Source organism: Pristiophorus japonicus, chromosome 4 (assembly GCF_044704955.1).
Source record: "Pristiophorus japonicus isolate sPriJap1 chromosome 4, sPriJap1.hap1, whole genome shotgun sequence".
Taxonomy (NCBI): Eukaryota; Metazoa; Chordata; class Chondrichthyes; family Pristiophoridae; genus Pristiophorus; species Pristiophorus japonicus.
This window is the reverse complement of record NC_091980.1, coordinates 5,336,603-5,351,453: the sequence shown is the minus strand read 5'-3', so window position 1 is coordinate 5,351,453 and position 14,851 is coordinate 5,336,603. Positions and strand designations below refer to the sequence as shown.

The 14,851-nt window shown below is 54.0% G+C and overlaps 1 protein-coding gene and 1 pseudogene across 1 annotated transcript in view; both read right to left on the bottom strand.

Moving 5' to 3' along the window:
- Positions 1 to 13,757, bottom strand: part of pcdh12 (protocadherin 12) — a 39,991-nt gene extending 26,234 nt beyond the window's left edge. The window contains exons 1-2 of the mRNA XM_070877111.1: positions 13,565 to 13,757; positions 3,074 to 4,653 (exon numbers count right to left, since the gene is read on the bottom strand). Of these exons, the coding sequence (XP_070733212.1) occupies positions 3,074 to 4,653; positions 13,565 to 13,751 (1,767 nt within the window). The 5' untranslated portion in view covers positions 13,752 to 13,757. The remainder of the gene's footprint in view (positions 1 to 3,073; positions 4,654 to 13,564) is intronic.
- On the bottom strand, positions 9 to 127 carry LOC139263680 (5S ribosomal RNA; annotated as a pseudogene).
- Positions 13,758 to 14,851: the final 1,094 nt, after the last annotated feature.

Genomic DNA, 14,851 nt, shown 5'->3' with positions numbered 1-14,851 from the left:
CTTTTGGAAGCCTACTGCACCTGGTATTCCCAGGCAGTCTCCCATCCAAGTACTAACCAGGCCTGACTCTGCTTAGCTTCCGAGATCAGACAAGATCGGGCATTTTCAGACTAGTGTGGCCGTAAGCACTGAACACTCGTGGACAGGTGAAAAATATCAAGCAGTCTAACTCCCTCCCTAACAGCACTGTGGGACACCGTCACCACACGGACTGCAGCGGTTCAAGGCGGCGGCTCACCACCTTCTCAAGGGGCAATTAGGGATTGGCAATAAATCTTATCATTAGAGCCCAGCCGTTCAGGGGTGATGGTAGGAAGCACTTCTTCACACAAATGGTGCTGGGAATCTGGAACTCTCTCCCCCAAAAAGCGGATAAGACTGGGGGTGTCAATCAATTGAAAAATTAAAAAGCGAGGTAGATTTTTGCAGGGTGAGGGTATTAAAGGATACGGAACCAAGGCGGTAGATGAGCCGTGATCTAATTGAATGGCGGAACAGGCTCGAGGGGCTGAATGGATCCTCCTGTTCCTGTGTAACAGGCTCGAGGGGCTGAATGGTCTCCTCCTGTTCCTGTGTAACAGATGGAAATTGCTAGAAGCACTCATTATAGCCAATAACAATAATCAGTACAATTCCAGCCTATTAACTCCAAAAACGGTTCAGAATGGGGTTCATGAACTTGTCGCTGATGTTCAGAAGCTGTGGGCAGGGATTGATAGCTGCAGAGAGAGCGCGAGACTCGCTCAGTGCGATGTTATTCCAGCTTACTAGCTCCACTCCAGATGTGGAGTTCTACCAAGGGCAGAGGCGCCCAATCAAGCTATCTGCAGCTCACCGCTCCCTGTGATATCATCGCACTGACCGACGTCACAGGGACAGGAGGAGGCCATTCAGCCCCTCCAGCCTGTTACACAGGAACAGGAGGAGGCCCATTCAGTCCCTCGAGCCTGTTACACAGGAACAGGAGGAGGCCCATTCAGCCCCTCGAGCCTGTTACACAGGAACAGGAGGAGGCCATTCAGCCCCTCGAGCCTGTTACACAGGGACAGGAGGAGGCCCATTCAGCCCCTCGAGTCTGTTACACAGGAACAGGAGGAGGCCATTCAGTCCCTCGAGCCTGTTACACAGGAACAGGAGGAGGCCCATTCAGCCCCTCGAGTCTGTTACACAGGGACAGGAGGAGGCCCATTCAGCCCCTCGAGCCTGTTACACAGGGACAGGAGGAGGCCATTCAGCCCCTCGAGCCTGTTACACAGGAACAGGAGGAGACCCATTCAGCCCCTCGAGCCTGTTACACAGGAACAGGAGGAGACCCATTCAGACCCTCGAGCCTGTTACACAGGGACAGGAGGAGGCCATTCAGCCCCTCGAGCCTGTTACACAGGGACAGGAGGAGGCCATTCAGCCCCTCGAGCCTGTTACACAGGGACAGGAGGAGGCCATTCAGCCCCTCGAGCCTGTTACACAGGGACAGGAGGAGGCCATTCAGCCCCTCGAGCCTGTTACACAGGGACAGGAGGAGGCCATTCATGAATGGTCTGTATCTTAACTCCATTTACCCAGTGATTGGTGTACATGGACCCCAAATCCCTGAGTGTGGGGGGGCGGGGGGGAAAGAGAGGGCAGAAAGAGAGGGGGAAAGAGGGCAGAAAGAGAGGGGGAGAGAGGGGGAGAGAGGGGGAGAGGGGGGGAGAGGGGGGGACTGAGAGCGAGAGAGAGAGAGACACAGAGAGAGAGAGAGAGAGAGAGAGAGAGAGAGAGAGACAGACAGAGACACAGAGAGACAGCACAGTCTCATATTTCCAGAGACTGAAGACATGATGAATTCTGGATGAAATCACCTTGTTTTGAATAATAAATCACATTAGCATGTGCAGTGACCGAATGGACAGACTTTGGGGAACCCTGCTCCAGAATTTCCGATGGATGGTCCCATGGTGCAAAGCCCAGCACTGGGAGTGTCAATTCACAAACGTTGCTAACCAGAGGTGCAAATCGCAACGTGCAGTGCCTACCCGCTTTGAATCATAGACTCATACAAATTTACAGCACGGAAGGAGGCCATTCGGCCCATTGTGTCCGTGCCGGCCGACCAAGAGCTACCCAGCCTAATCCTACTTTCCAGCTCTTGGTCTGTAGCCCTGCAGGTTACGGCACTTCAGGTGCACATCCAAGTACTGTTTAAATGTGGTGAGGGTTTCTGCCTCTACCACCCTTTCAGGCCGTGAGTTCCAGACCCCCATCACACTCTGGGTGAAGAAATTTTCCTCAAAGCCCCTCTAAACTTTCTACCAATTACTTTAAATCTATGCCCCCTGGTTGTTGACCCCTCTGCCAAGGAAATCAGGTCCTTCCTATCCACTCTATCCAGGCCCCTCATAATTTTATACACCTCAATAAAGGTCTCCCCTCAGCCTCCTCTGTTCCAAAGAAAACAGACCCAGCATCTCCAATTGTTCCTGGCCAAAATTCTCCAGCCCAGGCAACATCCTCGTAAATCTCCTCTGTACCCTCTCCAGTGCAATCACATCTTTCCTGTAATGTGGTGACCAGAACTGCACGCAGTACTCCAGCTGTGGCCAAACCAGTGTTTTATACAGTTCAAGCATAACCTCCCTGCTCTTATATTCTATGCCTCGGCTAATAAAGGCAAGTATTCCGTATGCCTTCTTAACCACCTCATCTACCCGGCCTGCTACCTTCAGGGATCTGTGGACATGCACTCCAAGGTCCCCCTGTTCCTCTACACTTCTCAGTGTCCTACCATTTAATGTGTATTCCCTTTCCTTGTTAGACCTCCCCAAATGCATTAGCTCACACTTATCTGGATTGAATTCCATTTGCCACTGTTCTGCCCACCTGACCAGTTGATTGATATCTTCCTGCAGTCCGCAGCTTTCTTCTTCATTATCAACCACACAGCCGATTTTAGTGTCATCTGCAAACTTCTTAATCATACCCCCAACATTCAGGTACACCACAAAAAGCGAGGGACCCAGTACCGAGCCCTGCAGAACCCCAGTGGATGCAGCCTTTGTAAGTTTCTGCGTGTTGTGGGAAGAGCTGCTCTTACCTGGACCTGTGGCGAGATGGAGGTGAGTTCCAGCGGACATTCCGCGAAGCCAGCCATGGATAGTCGGACCAGTTCCCTCAGCAGCTGGTGGTGATGGGATTCTCGGTCCCTTCGGAGAGTGGGACAGGTCCCCTCCGCCTGCTCCTGCCCCTCCCGCGGCCGGCGGGGGTCCTCGGGGGTCGAGACGCGGGGGGGCGGCGGGGGTGAGGAGGGGGGCTGCAGCCCGGCCTGCCCCTGCTCCTCCTCCTCCTCCTCCTCCTCCTCCTCCACCCCCCCGGCCCCCCGCCGCCCCCGCCCGCCCGGGTGGAGCAGGGCGATGTCGGCCTTGTCGATCTGCCGCTGGGGCCTCTTGGGGTGGGGCTGGTAGTCCGTCTCGGCCCGCCGGCAGTTGTAGGCCCGGGCCTCCCGCTTGTCGGCCCGGCAGCGGCCCCGGAGGGCCAGCAGCAGCAGCAGGACGGGCAGCAGGCAGAGGCCCAGCGCGCCCAGGGAGATGCCCGCCACAGCCCCGGCGCCCAGCCTCTGGCCCGCCCGCTCGGGGACGAAGCTCAGGACCAGGACGGCCCTGGAGGAGAGGGGTGGCTCACCGCCATCCCGGGCCACCACCGCCACAGTCCAGTCCCTCGCCAGCAGCCGGCTGACGTTGCAGACGGCGGCGTGGATCTCCCCGGTGCTGCCGTCGATGCCGAAGATGCCCTGGCCGTCGCCGTCGCCCGCCAGCTGGTAGAGCACCTCGCCGCCGGCGCCGGAATCGGCGTCCCGCGCCCTCACCGTGGCCACTGGGTAGACACTCTGCCGGCCGTGCCCGTCGGCCCCACAATCGCCGCCGGCGTCCGCCCCCTCCGCGCCGACGGCCACGGTGATCACCGGCGACTCCGGGGCGGTGAAGACGGGCGGGTTGTCGTTGAGGTCCCCGACGTCCAGCCGGACGGGCACCGTGGTCCGGGCCGGAGGCCGCCCGCCATCCCGGGCCTCCACCACAAAATCCACGGCCCGCACTCGCTCGTAGTCGTAGGGCGCCAGGGCGTAGACAGCGCCCGCGGTGGGGTGGATGGCGACCAGCGAGGACACGGGGGTCCCCTGCACGTCCGAGTCCAGGATGGAGTAGGAGACTCGGCCATTGGCGCCGAGATCGGCGTCCGAGGCGCTCACCGTCAGGACCACGGCGTTCGGGGGGCCGTTCTCCATCACCATTGCCCGGTAGGCGCTCTCGGCGAAGACTGGGGGGTTGTCGTTCTCGTCGGTGACCCGGACCACCAACTGGAGGGCGGTGGAGGCAGAGGCAGGGGTCCCGGCACCCTCAGTCACCAGCGTCACGTTGTACTCTGCCCGCCGTTCCCGATCCAGGCTGCCGCCGGTCGCGATCACGTAGTTGCTGCCATGGGTCTTCCGGAGCCGAAAGGTCCCCTCCTCGGCCTCCAGCCGGCACCGGACCGCGACTCTGGCCCCCGGATCAGCGTCAGTCACCTCGACCAGGGCAATGGCGGCGTTCTCAGCCACCCCCTCGGGTACCAGCACCACCTCGGGGCCTGCGACCGATCGGGACAGCTCACCTCCTCCAACACCAGCCGGCACACCCAGCCCTGAAAGATAAAACGAAACAGGACTCGCGTTAAGGGAATATTAAGGGAAATCAAGGGTTTTGGTGATCGGGCGGGAAAGTGGAGTTGAGGTCGATGATCAGCCGTGATCTTATTGAACGGCGGAGCAGGCTCGAGGGGCCGAATGGCCGACTCCTGCTCCTAATGCTTATGTTCGTATGTTAACAATAACTTGCATTTATATGCAAATCCCCCGAGAGGACAGACGCACCAACGTCAGTGTTCTCGATCAGGCCAACCATCCCCAGCATCGAAGCACTGACCACACTTGACCAGCTCCGCTGGGCAGGGCCACATTGTCCGCATGCCCCAGACACGAGACTCCCTAAGCAAGCGCTCTACTCGGAACTCCTACAGGGCAAGCGAGCCCCAGGTGGGCAGAGGAAACGTTACAAGGGACACCCTCAAAGCCTCCCTGATAAAGTGCAACATCCCCACCGACACCTGGGAGTCCCTGGCCAAAGACCGCCCTAAGTGGAGGAAGTGCATCCGGGAGGGCGCTGAGCACCTCGAGTCTCATCGCCGAGAGCATGCAGAAAGCAAGCGCAGGCAGCGGAAGGAGCGTGCGGCAAACCAGTCCCACCCTTCCTTACCCTCAACCACTGTCTGTCCCACCTGTGACAGAGACTGTAATTCCTATATTGGACTGTTCCGCCACCTGAGAACTCACTTTTGGAGTGGAAGCAAGTCTTCCTCGATTCCGAGGGACTGCCGATGATGATGATGCATTTACATAGCAAAATGTTTCAAGGTGTTTCACAGGAGCGAGCATAAAGCAAACAAACTTTGAAACCGAGCCACACAAGGAGCTATCAGGATAACCTTGGTCAAAGAGATAGGTTTTTAAGGGACATCTTAAAGGAGAGAGGCAGAGAGGTTTAGGGAGGAAATTCCAGAGCTTGGGGCCCAGATAGCAGAAAGCACGGCCACCAATGGTGGAGCGATTATTAATGAAGAAGTTCGAGAGGCCAGAATTGCAAGAGTGCTGAGATGTTGGGGGGTTGTAGGGCTGGAGGAGATTACAGGGAGCGGGAGGGGTGTAGGGCTGGAGGAGATTACAGAGATAGGGAGGGGTGTAGGGCTGGAGGAGATTACAGAGATAGGGAGAGACGAAGACTTGGAGGGATTTGGAAAGGAAGAGAATTTTTAAATCCTCTTTACATTTGCACAGATTTAATTTAACAGGTATTATTTAAAGCCTCATCTCTGCGATCCCACAAGATCCGTCTAACCATCTAAAACCCCAGATTACAGGTCTGTCACTGTATAACACTGGGGTACAGTACTGGTGGGTACAGGTCTGTCACTGTATAACACTGGGGTACAGTACTGGTGGGTACAGGTCTGTCACTGTATAACACTGGGGTACAGTACTGGTGGTGGGTACTGGTCTGTCACTGTATAACACTGGGGTACAGTACTGGTGGGTACAGGTCTGTCACTGTATAACACTGGGGTACAGTACTGGTGGGCACAGGTCTGTCACTGTATAACACTGGGGTACAGTACTGGTGATGGGTACTGGTCTGTCACTGTATAACACTGGGGTACAGTACTGGTGGGTACAGGTCTGTCACTGTATAACACTGGGGTACAGTACTGGTGGGTACAGGTCTGTCACTGTATAACACTGGGGTACAGTACTGGTGGGTACAGGTCTGTCACCGTATAACACTGGGATACAGTACTGGTGGGTACAGGTCTGTCACTGTATAACACTGGGGTACAGTACTGGTGGGTACAGGTCTGTCACTGTATAACACTGGGGTACAGTACTGGTGGTGGGTACTGGTCTGTCACCGTATAACACTGGGGTACAGTACTGGTGGGTACAGGTCTGTCACTGTATAACACTGGGGTACAGTACTGGTGGGCACAGGTCTGTCACTGTATAACACTGGGGTACAGTACTGGTGATGGGTACTGGTCTGTCACTGTATAACACTGGGGTACAGTACTGGTGGGTACAGGTCTGTCACTGTATAACACTGGGGTACAGTACTGGTGGGTAAAGGTCTATCACTGTATAACACTGGGGTACAGTACTGGTGGGTACAGGTCTGTCACCGTATAACACTGGGGTACAGTACTGGTGGGTACAGGTCTGTCACTGTATAACACTGGGGTACAGTACTGGTGGGTACAGGTCTGTCACCGTATAACACTGGGGTACAGTACTGGTGGGTACAGGTCTGTCACTGTATAACACTGGGGTACAGTACTGGTGGGTACAGGTCTGTCACTGTGTAACACTGGGGTACAGTACTGGTGGGTACAGGTCTGTCACTGTATAACACTGGGGTACAGTACTGGTGGGTACAGGTCTGTCACTGTATAACACTGGGGTACAGTACTGGTGGGTACAGGTCTGTCACTGTATAACTGGGGTACAGTACTGGTGGGTACAGGTCTGTCACTGTATAACACTGGGGTACAGTACTGGTGGGCACAGGTCTGTCACTGTATAACACTGGGGTACAGTACTGGTGATGGGTACTGGTCTGTCACTGTATAACACTGGGGTACAGTACTGGTGGGTACAGGTCTGTCACTGTATAACACTGGGGTACAGTACTGGTGGGTACAGGTCTGTCACCGTATAACACTGGGGTACAGTACTGGTGGGTACAGGTCTGTCACCGTATAACACTGGGGTACAGTACTGGTGGGTACAGGTCTGTCACTGTATAACACTGGGGTACAGTACTGGTGGGTACAGGTCTGTCACTGTATAACACTGGGGTACAGTACTGGTGGGTACAGGTCTGTCACTGTATAACACTGGGGTACAGTACTGGTGGGTACAGGTCTGTCACTGTATAACACTGGGGTACAGTACTGGTGGGTACAGGTCTGTCACTGTATAACACTGGGGTACAGTACTGGTGGGTACAGGTCTGTCACTGTATAACACTGGGGTACAGTACTGGTGGGTACAGGTCTGTCACTGTATAACACTGGGGTACAGTACAGGTGGGTACAGGTCTGTCACTGTATAACACTGGGGTACAGTACTGGGGTACAGGTCTGTCACTGTATAATACTGGGGTACAGTACTGGTGGGTACAGGTCTGTCACTGTATAACACTGGGGTACAGTACTGGGGTACAGGTCTGTCACTGTATAACACTGGGGTACAGTACTGGTGGGTACAGGTCAGTCACTGTATAACACTGGGGTACAGTACTGGTGGGTACAGGTCAGTCACTGTATAACACTGGGGTACAGTACTGCTAGGTACAGGTCTGTCACTGTAGAACACTGGGGTACAGTACTGGTGGGTACAGGTCTGTTACTGTATAACACTTGGGTACAGTACTGGTGGGTACAGATCTGTCACTATAACACTGGGGTACAGTACTGGTGGGTACAGGTCTGTCACTGTATAACACTGGGGTACAGTACTGCTAGGTACAGGTCTGTCACTGTATAACACTTGGGTACAGTACTGGTGGGTACAGATCTGTCACTATAACACTGGGGTACAGTACTGGTGGGTACAGGTCTGTCACAGTATAACACTGGGGTACAGTACTGCTAGGTACAGGTCTATCACTGTATAACACTTGGGTACAGTACTGGTGGGTACAGGTCTGTCACTGTATAACACTTGGGTACAGTACTGGTGGGTACAGGTCTGTCACTGTAGAACACTGGGGTACAGTACTGGTGGGTACAGGTCTGTCACTGTATTACGCTGGGGTATAGTACTGGTGGGTACAGGTCTGTCACTATTACACTGGGGTACAGTACTGGTGGGTACAGGTCTGTCACTGTATAACACTGGGGTACAGTACTGGTGGGTACAGGTCTGTCACTGTGTAACACTGGGGTACAGTACTGGTGGGTACAGGTCTGTCACTGTATAACACTGGGGTACAGTACTGGTGGGTACTGGTCTGTCACTGTATAACACTGGGGTACAGTACTGGTGGGTACAGGTCTGTCACTGTATAACACTGGGGTACAGTATTGTCCTCTTTCTGCTCATTTCCCAAGCTGTCCTGTATTCAACACAACACTGCCCCTCATAGAATCAGAGAAATTTACAGCATGGAAGGGGGCTATTCAGCCCATCGTGTCCATGCCGGCCGACCAAGAGCTACCCAGCCTCATCCCACTTTCCAGCTCTCGGTCCGTAGCCCTGTAAGTTACGGCACTTCAAGTACACATCCAAGTACTTTTTAAATGTGGTGAGGGTTTCTGCCTCTACCACCCTTTCAGGCCGTGAGTTCCAGACCCCCACCACCCTCTGGGTGAAAAACATTTCCCCTCAAATCCCCTCTAAACCTCCCCCCAATTACTTTAAATCTATGCCCTCTGGTAGTTGACCCCTCTGCTAAGGGAAACAGGTCCTTCCTATCCACTCTATCCAGGATCCTCATAATTTTATACACCTCAATAAGGTCTCCCCTCAGCCTCCTCTGTTCCAAGGAAAACAACCCCAGCCTATCCAATCTCTCCTCACAGCTAAAATTCTCCAGTCCGGGCAACATCCTCGTAAATCTCCTCTGCACCCTCTCCAGTGCAATCACATCTTTCCTGTAATGTGGTGACCAGAACTGCACGCAGTACTCCAGCTGTGGCCTAACTAGTGTCACTAACTAGAATCATAGAATGATAAGGCACAGAGGGAGGCCATTCGGCCCCTCGTGCCTGTGCCAGCTCTTTGGTCAAGCACCTTGGGACGTTTGAATACATTAAAAGGCGCTGTTTAAATGCCATTGTTGTTGTAGTGAGCAGGGTTGGGAATCGCAGCAGCAATTAATTAGTGAGGGGGGGACGAAATAACAGAGAGCCCCTGCTGGGTTAACCATCACTGTTTAAAGGAGCGACAGAGCTCGAGGGGGAGGTGAATTTATAACGCTCGCACTTAAAACACTTGCCTATTGTTTTACCCTCAGGATTGGCAGGATGCAGCTTTTACCAAGAAAACAAAAATGTATTGTTTACTGGAGTACAGAATCACTTCAACAACAACTTGCATTTATATAGCATCTTTAACGCAGTAAAAGATCACAAGGCACTTCACAGCAGCGATTAACAGACAGAAGTCGACACCGAGCCACATGGGGAGATATTAGGGCAGGTGACCAAAAACTTGGTCAAAGAGGTAGGTTTTAAGGAGCGTCTTAAAAGGAAGAGAGAGAGAGAGAGAGAGAGAGAGAGGGGCGGGGAGGTTTAGGGAGGGAGTAGGTTAGGGCCCAGGCAGCCGAGGGCACGGCCACCGATGGTGGAGCGATGGAAATAAGGGATGCTCAAGAGATCGGAAAGTTGATAAACGTTTCTGACATTCGCAGCCTGGAAAAAAATGCTGAAATACTGACGTGGGTCAGCATCAGAAACGTCAGGATATGGAATCAAAGATCTAAATATAGAGGCGGACAGGATTTCTGAACCTTCTCGATTTGAACCCAGATCTTATCGACGTCTCCCCTGTGACATATCCTGCCCGCTGTGGCGTTAGCCTATGCAGATCAGGAATCACACAGCACAGAAGGCCATTCAGCCCATTGTACCTGTGCCAGCTCTGTGACAGAGCGATCCAATTAGTCCCACTCCTCTCCCCCACCGCTCTTTCCCAGAAAATTTGTCCCCTTCAGGTATTTATCCAATTTCCCTTTTGGAAAGTTATTATCGAATCTGTTTCAGGCAGCGCATTCCAGATCACAACAACTCACTGCGTAAAAAAATAATTCTCCTCATCTCCCCCCCCCCCCCCCCCACGGGGAGATCTGTGTCCCTCTGGTTACCGACCCTTCTGCACTGGAAACCGGTTCTCCTTATTTACTCTATCAAAGACCCTCACGATTTTGAATGCCTCGATTAAATCTCCCCGTAATCTTCTCTGCTCCAAGGAGAACAACCCCAGCTTCTCCAGTCTCTCCACGTAACTGAAGTCCCTCATCCCTGGAACCATTCCCGTAAATCCCATCAGCACCCTCTCCCAGGCCTTGGGTGAGCTCGGAATTAAGGGAGATTGAAGATGGGAGGATGGCCATATTTCTTATTCAACAATGCACAGAGACAAACAGAAATCGTGTCTCAAGTACGACATGAGAACTCTTTTCCCATACAATCATTTTACAAATTATTTCCAGGTGTCGCAGTCTGTTAAAATAAATGAACTGCGATAGCGCAAGTTTTTGACAACTTCCGCACAGAAGCAAATCTTAAAGGATCTAACTATTCCTGAGCTAAGCCAGCTTCCATTCAGTAATTCCAACTAAATGAGTTACTTGGAAGAAAAGCTGCAACTGTATTTCAGCTGGGAAGGCTGAAGTTAGTCTCGCAACTCCCAATGTTACAATTACACGACCAGTTAGATCCATACTGAAGATGCAGTTTGTAAATTAAACTTGTGGGCTGTAAATAATTAACACCGATTTGGTGACTAGAATTCGCCAGATGTCAAACAAATCCTTTGTCCGCTGCATAGGTTTCAGTGCAGTCTCACTATGTGTTAAAATACGTTCCTTAAAGTTAATTAGTGGGAATCTCACCGTGTCCCTTCTTCAATCGTCACCAACAGAACTATTAACTAGTTGTACACACACCAACTTGCTGTGTGTAACACGAATGACGGGTTTTCCTACATTAACAGTAATTGCATTTCTCATTGTGTGTGAAATCGCTCTCTCAAAGAGCCAGCACAGGCACGATGGGTCGAATGTCTCCTTCTGTGCTGTAAGGTTTCATGAATTCCTGCTATCCTGTGACAGGGTAGTCAATGGACTACAAGATGCACTGCAGCAACTCGCCAAGGCTTCTTCGGCAGCACCTCCCAAACCCGCGACCTCTACCGCCTAGAAGGACAAGGGCAGCAGGCGCATGGGAACACCACCACCTCCACGTTCCCCTCCCAGTCACACACCATCCTGACTGGGAAATATATCGGCCGTTCCTTCATCGTCGCTGGGTCACAATCCTGGAACTCCCTCCCTAACAGCACTGTGGGAGCACCTTCACCGCACGGACTGCAGCGGTTCAAGGCGGCGGCTCACCACCACCTTCTCAAGGGGCAATTAGGGATGGGCAATATATGCCGGCCTTGGCAGCGACGCCCACATCCCGAGAATGAATTTAAAGAGTCAAGCGGAGGGCGTGGTACAATGGGCAGGGGCGTAGAATGCGCGGGGCGGGTACGATAAGCACCAGATACGCTTCCGCCTGTTTTACGTCCGTCAGCGTTGAGAGTGCGACCCCTTGAGATGTACAAGTTGTCTAAAGTAGACGGAGCCTTGGATATGCCAGTAGTCTCCAGCGAGAAGGATGATACAACCCGTGTGTGGGGTTGTCAGGAAGCACATGCTAAGGACAATACGAGGGCATTTCCTGTGACTGGGAAGTCACTCTGAAACCAGCAGGAAGTGACTGGCCTGCATCGTGCGTGCTACAGAAATGTACACGTCGCAAGTGTGTCCCACAGTTCCAACGCTATTTATAGACCACCCGTGGCATTGCTCTGCGAGTTCTGTTATCCCGATACATGTTATATCACCGTCACCTCTACCTCTTGTACCTCACTGATCTCTCCATCGATCTGTCTCTCTCCCCCCCCCCACCCCTCCCCACCAACCCCATCGCCCCCCATTCCAAGACTCTGTACCCAAGACTGACTGGTGTCTCCCTCCACTGACCCGTCATCCCCTCGCTCTCCATCTATCCTGTCCCTGCAATCTACATCTTTCGGGCGCCTGTTCTCAACCGACCTGTACCCTTGTTTATCTCAATGCGGGAGTTCCATCCTGTGATCGACCAGTCGGTCAAACCCCTGCAGCGGAGTGAATACAAACAAAGGATCAAACAACAATAACAACAGGGTGAGTTGGGGGTGCAGCGGGAACGGTGGTGTGGGGTCAGGGTCCGAGTGAGGGGTGTAGCTAGAAAGAGGAGTGGGGGGTGGGGAGGGGCGAGGACCGATCAGCAAGGATGCAAAGTTGCGGGTCAGGGCGGCATTGGGGTTGAGTGGGGCAATGGGGCAGTGCCCAGAGGGGAGGGGGAGGAGCCATTCCCAGTGGGACACTGCCCAGGGGGGGGGCTGGAGGGGCAGTGCCCAGTGTGAGGGGTGCCAAGGGGCAGTGCCCAGGGGGAGCAGCTGGGGGGGGGGAGGGGCATGTCCAGGGGGGCAGTGCCTGGGGGGAGGGGGGCAGATGGGCAGCACCTGTGGGCCAGAGAGGGGTATGCCCAAGGGGAGAGGGGGGGCAGTGCCCATTGGGAGAGGGGGGGCAGAGAGAGGGGGGGGGGCAGTGCCCAGGGACAAAGCAGATATCAGGAGCTGGGTCAGCAGGGAGACAAAGAGGCGCAGTACTGCCACCTGCCATTGGGAGGCGGCACTGCATTGTCTGCCATTATCTCAGACACACGCAAATTGTCACAACACGGTGACCAAAACTGTGACCAAAATAACAGAAGGGCGCACAAACGCATCGCCGCCGACTGCACTTTCTACGACTCCAAATCCGAAATCACGGCAGACAATCGGGAGAACTCGCGCAGGAAGTTCACCCCCCAAAGACTGATGGAAATAGAAAGACAGAGAGGAAGGAGAGATAGGGGAGAGAGAGAGAGAGAGAGAGGGACCGACAGAGAGAAGGGATAGAGAGGGAGAAAGGAGCGAGGGAGAAAGGAGCGAGAGAGAAAGGAGATAGGAGAGAGGGTTGAGAGAAAGGAGAGATAGAAGGAAAGAGAGAGAAGGCGGAGAGCTCGGGGAGAAAGAGAGAGAGAGAGAGAGAGAGAGAGAAAGGAGATAGAAGGAAAGAGAGAGAGAAAGAGGAGAGCTAAAAGGAGGAGGAGTGGGGGGTCCGGGCTGTGACCGATTGAAAGGCTTCTTTGATTCCGCTCCCCCCTCACCTGTTGGCCTCAGTGCGCCCCCCCCCCGGTCCCCCCTCACCTGTTGGCCTCAGTGCCGCCGCCCTCTCCCCTGTGAGCCGGAGGCGGCAGCGGGCGGGTGTACGACCCTCGGGCTCCCGGCTCGGGCTGAGCCCGGCTCCCCGCTCCTCCCGCTCCCGCTCCTGCTCCTGCTCCCGGGGCCAAGCACTGGTTACAAGGCAGCACAGGAGCAGCAGCGCCCGCGGCATGGCGGCGCTCCGGGGCACCGGCTCTGGGACACAGCAGGAGCTGGGACCCCCCGAGCCATCGCAGGAAGGAACCCCCGTCCCCCCGTTACGCCCATTCCCCGCCCCTTAACGCCTGTTTCACGGCCCCGTTACGCCCATTCCCCGCCCCCAGGCGCCGCCTCCGCTCAAAAACTTGCGCTGCAAACTTTTTCTGCTACAGCCCAGCGCGCACTGACCAATCAGCGCCGGTTCCGACAGACAATGAGCAACTTTCACCCAATCAAGGAGCTGCAGCGGAGGGGGGGCGGGGCTATGTTAAGTTACTGCTCGCTGGCTCAGCGCCTGGCTCTCCTTCACTTCCCTCTCTGGGTGCTGGGCATCTGAAACAAGACAAAGTGATGGGGTGAGGCCCCAGCCCCGGGGTGGGGGAACTCACCCCTCACCTAGGGTGGCAGTGTGAGCTGCGAGGAGGATGCTATGAGGCTGCAGGGTGACTTGGATAGGTTAGGTGAGTGGGCAAATGCATGGCAGATGAAGTATAATGTGGATAAATGTGAGGTTATCCACTTTGGTGGTAAAAACAGAGAGACAGACTATTATCTGAATGGTGACAGATTAGGAAAAGGGCAGGTGCAAAGAGACCTGGGTGTCATGGTACATCAGTCATTGAAGGTTGGCATGCTGGTACAGCAGGCGGTTAAGAAAGCAAATGGCATGTTGGCCTTCATAGCGAGGGGATTTGAGTACAGGGAGATGTTGCTACAGTTGTACAGGGCCTTGGTGAGGCCACACCTGGAGTATTGTGTACAGTTTTGGTCTCCTAACTTGAGGAAGGACATTCTTGCTATTGAGGGAGTGCAGCGAAGATTCACCAGACTGATTCCTGGGATGGTGGGACTGACCTATCAAGAAAGACTGGATCAACTGGGCTTATATTCACTGGAGTTCAGACGCATGAAAGGGGACCTCATAGAAACGTTTAAAATTCTGACGGGTTTAGACAGGTTAGATGCAGGAAGAATGTTCCCAATGTTGGGGAAGTCCAGAACCAGGGGTCACAGTCTAAGGATAAGGGGTAAGCCATTTAGGACCGAGATGAGGAGAAACTTCTTCACCCAGAG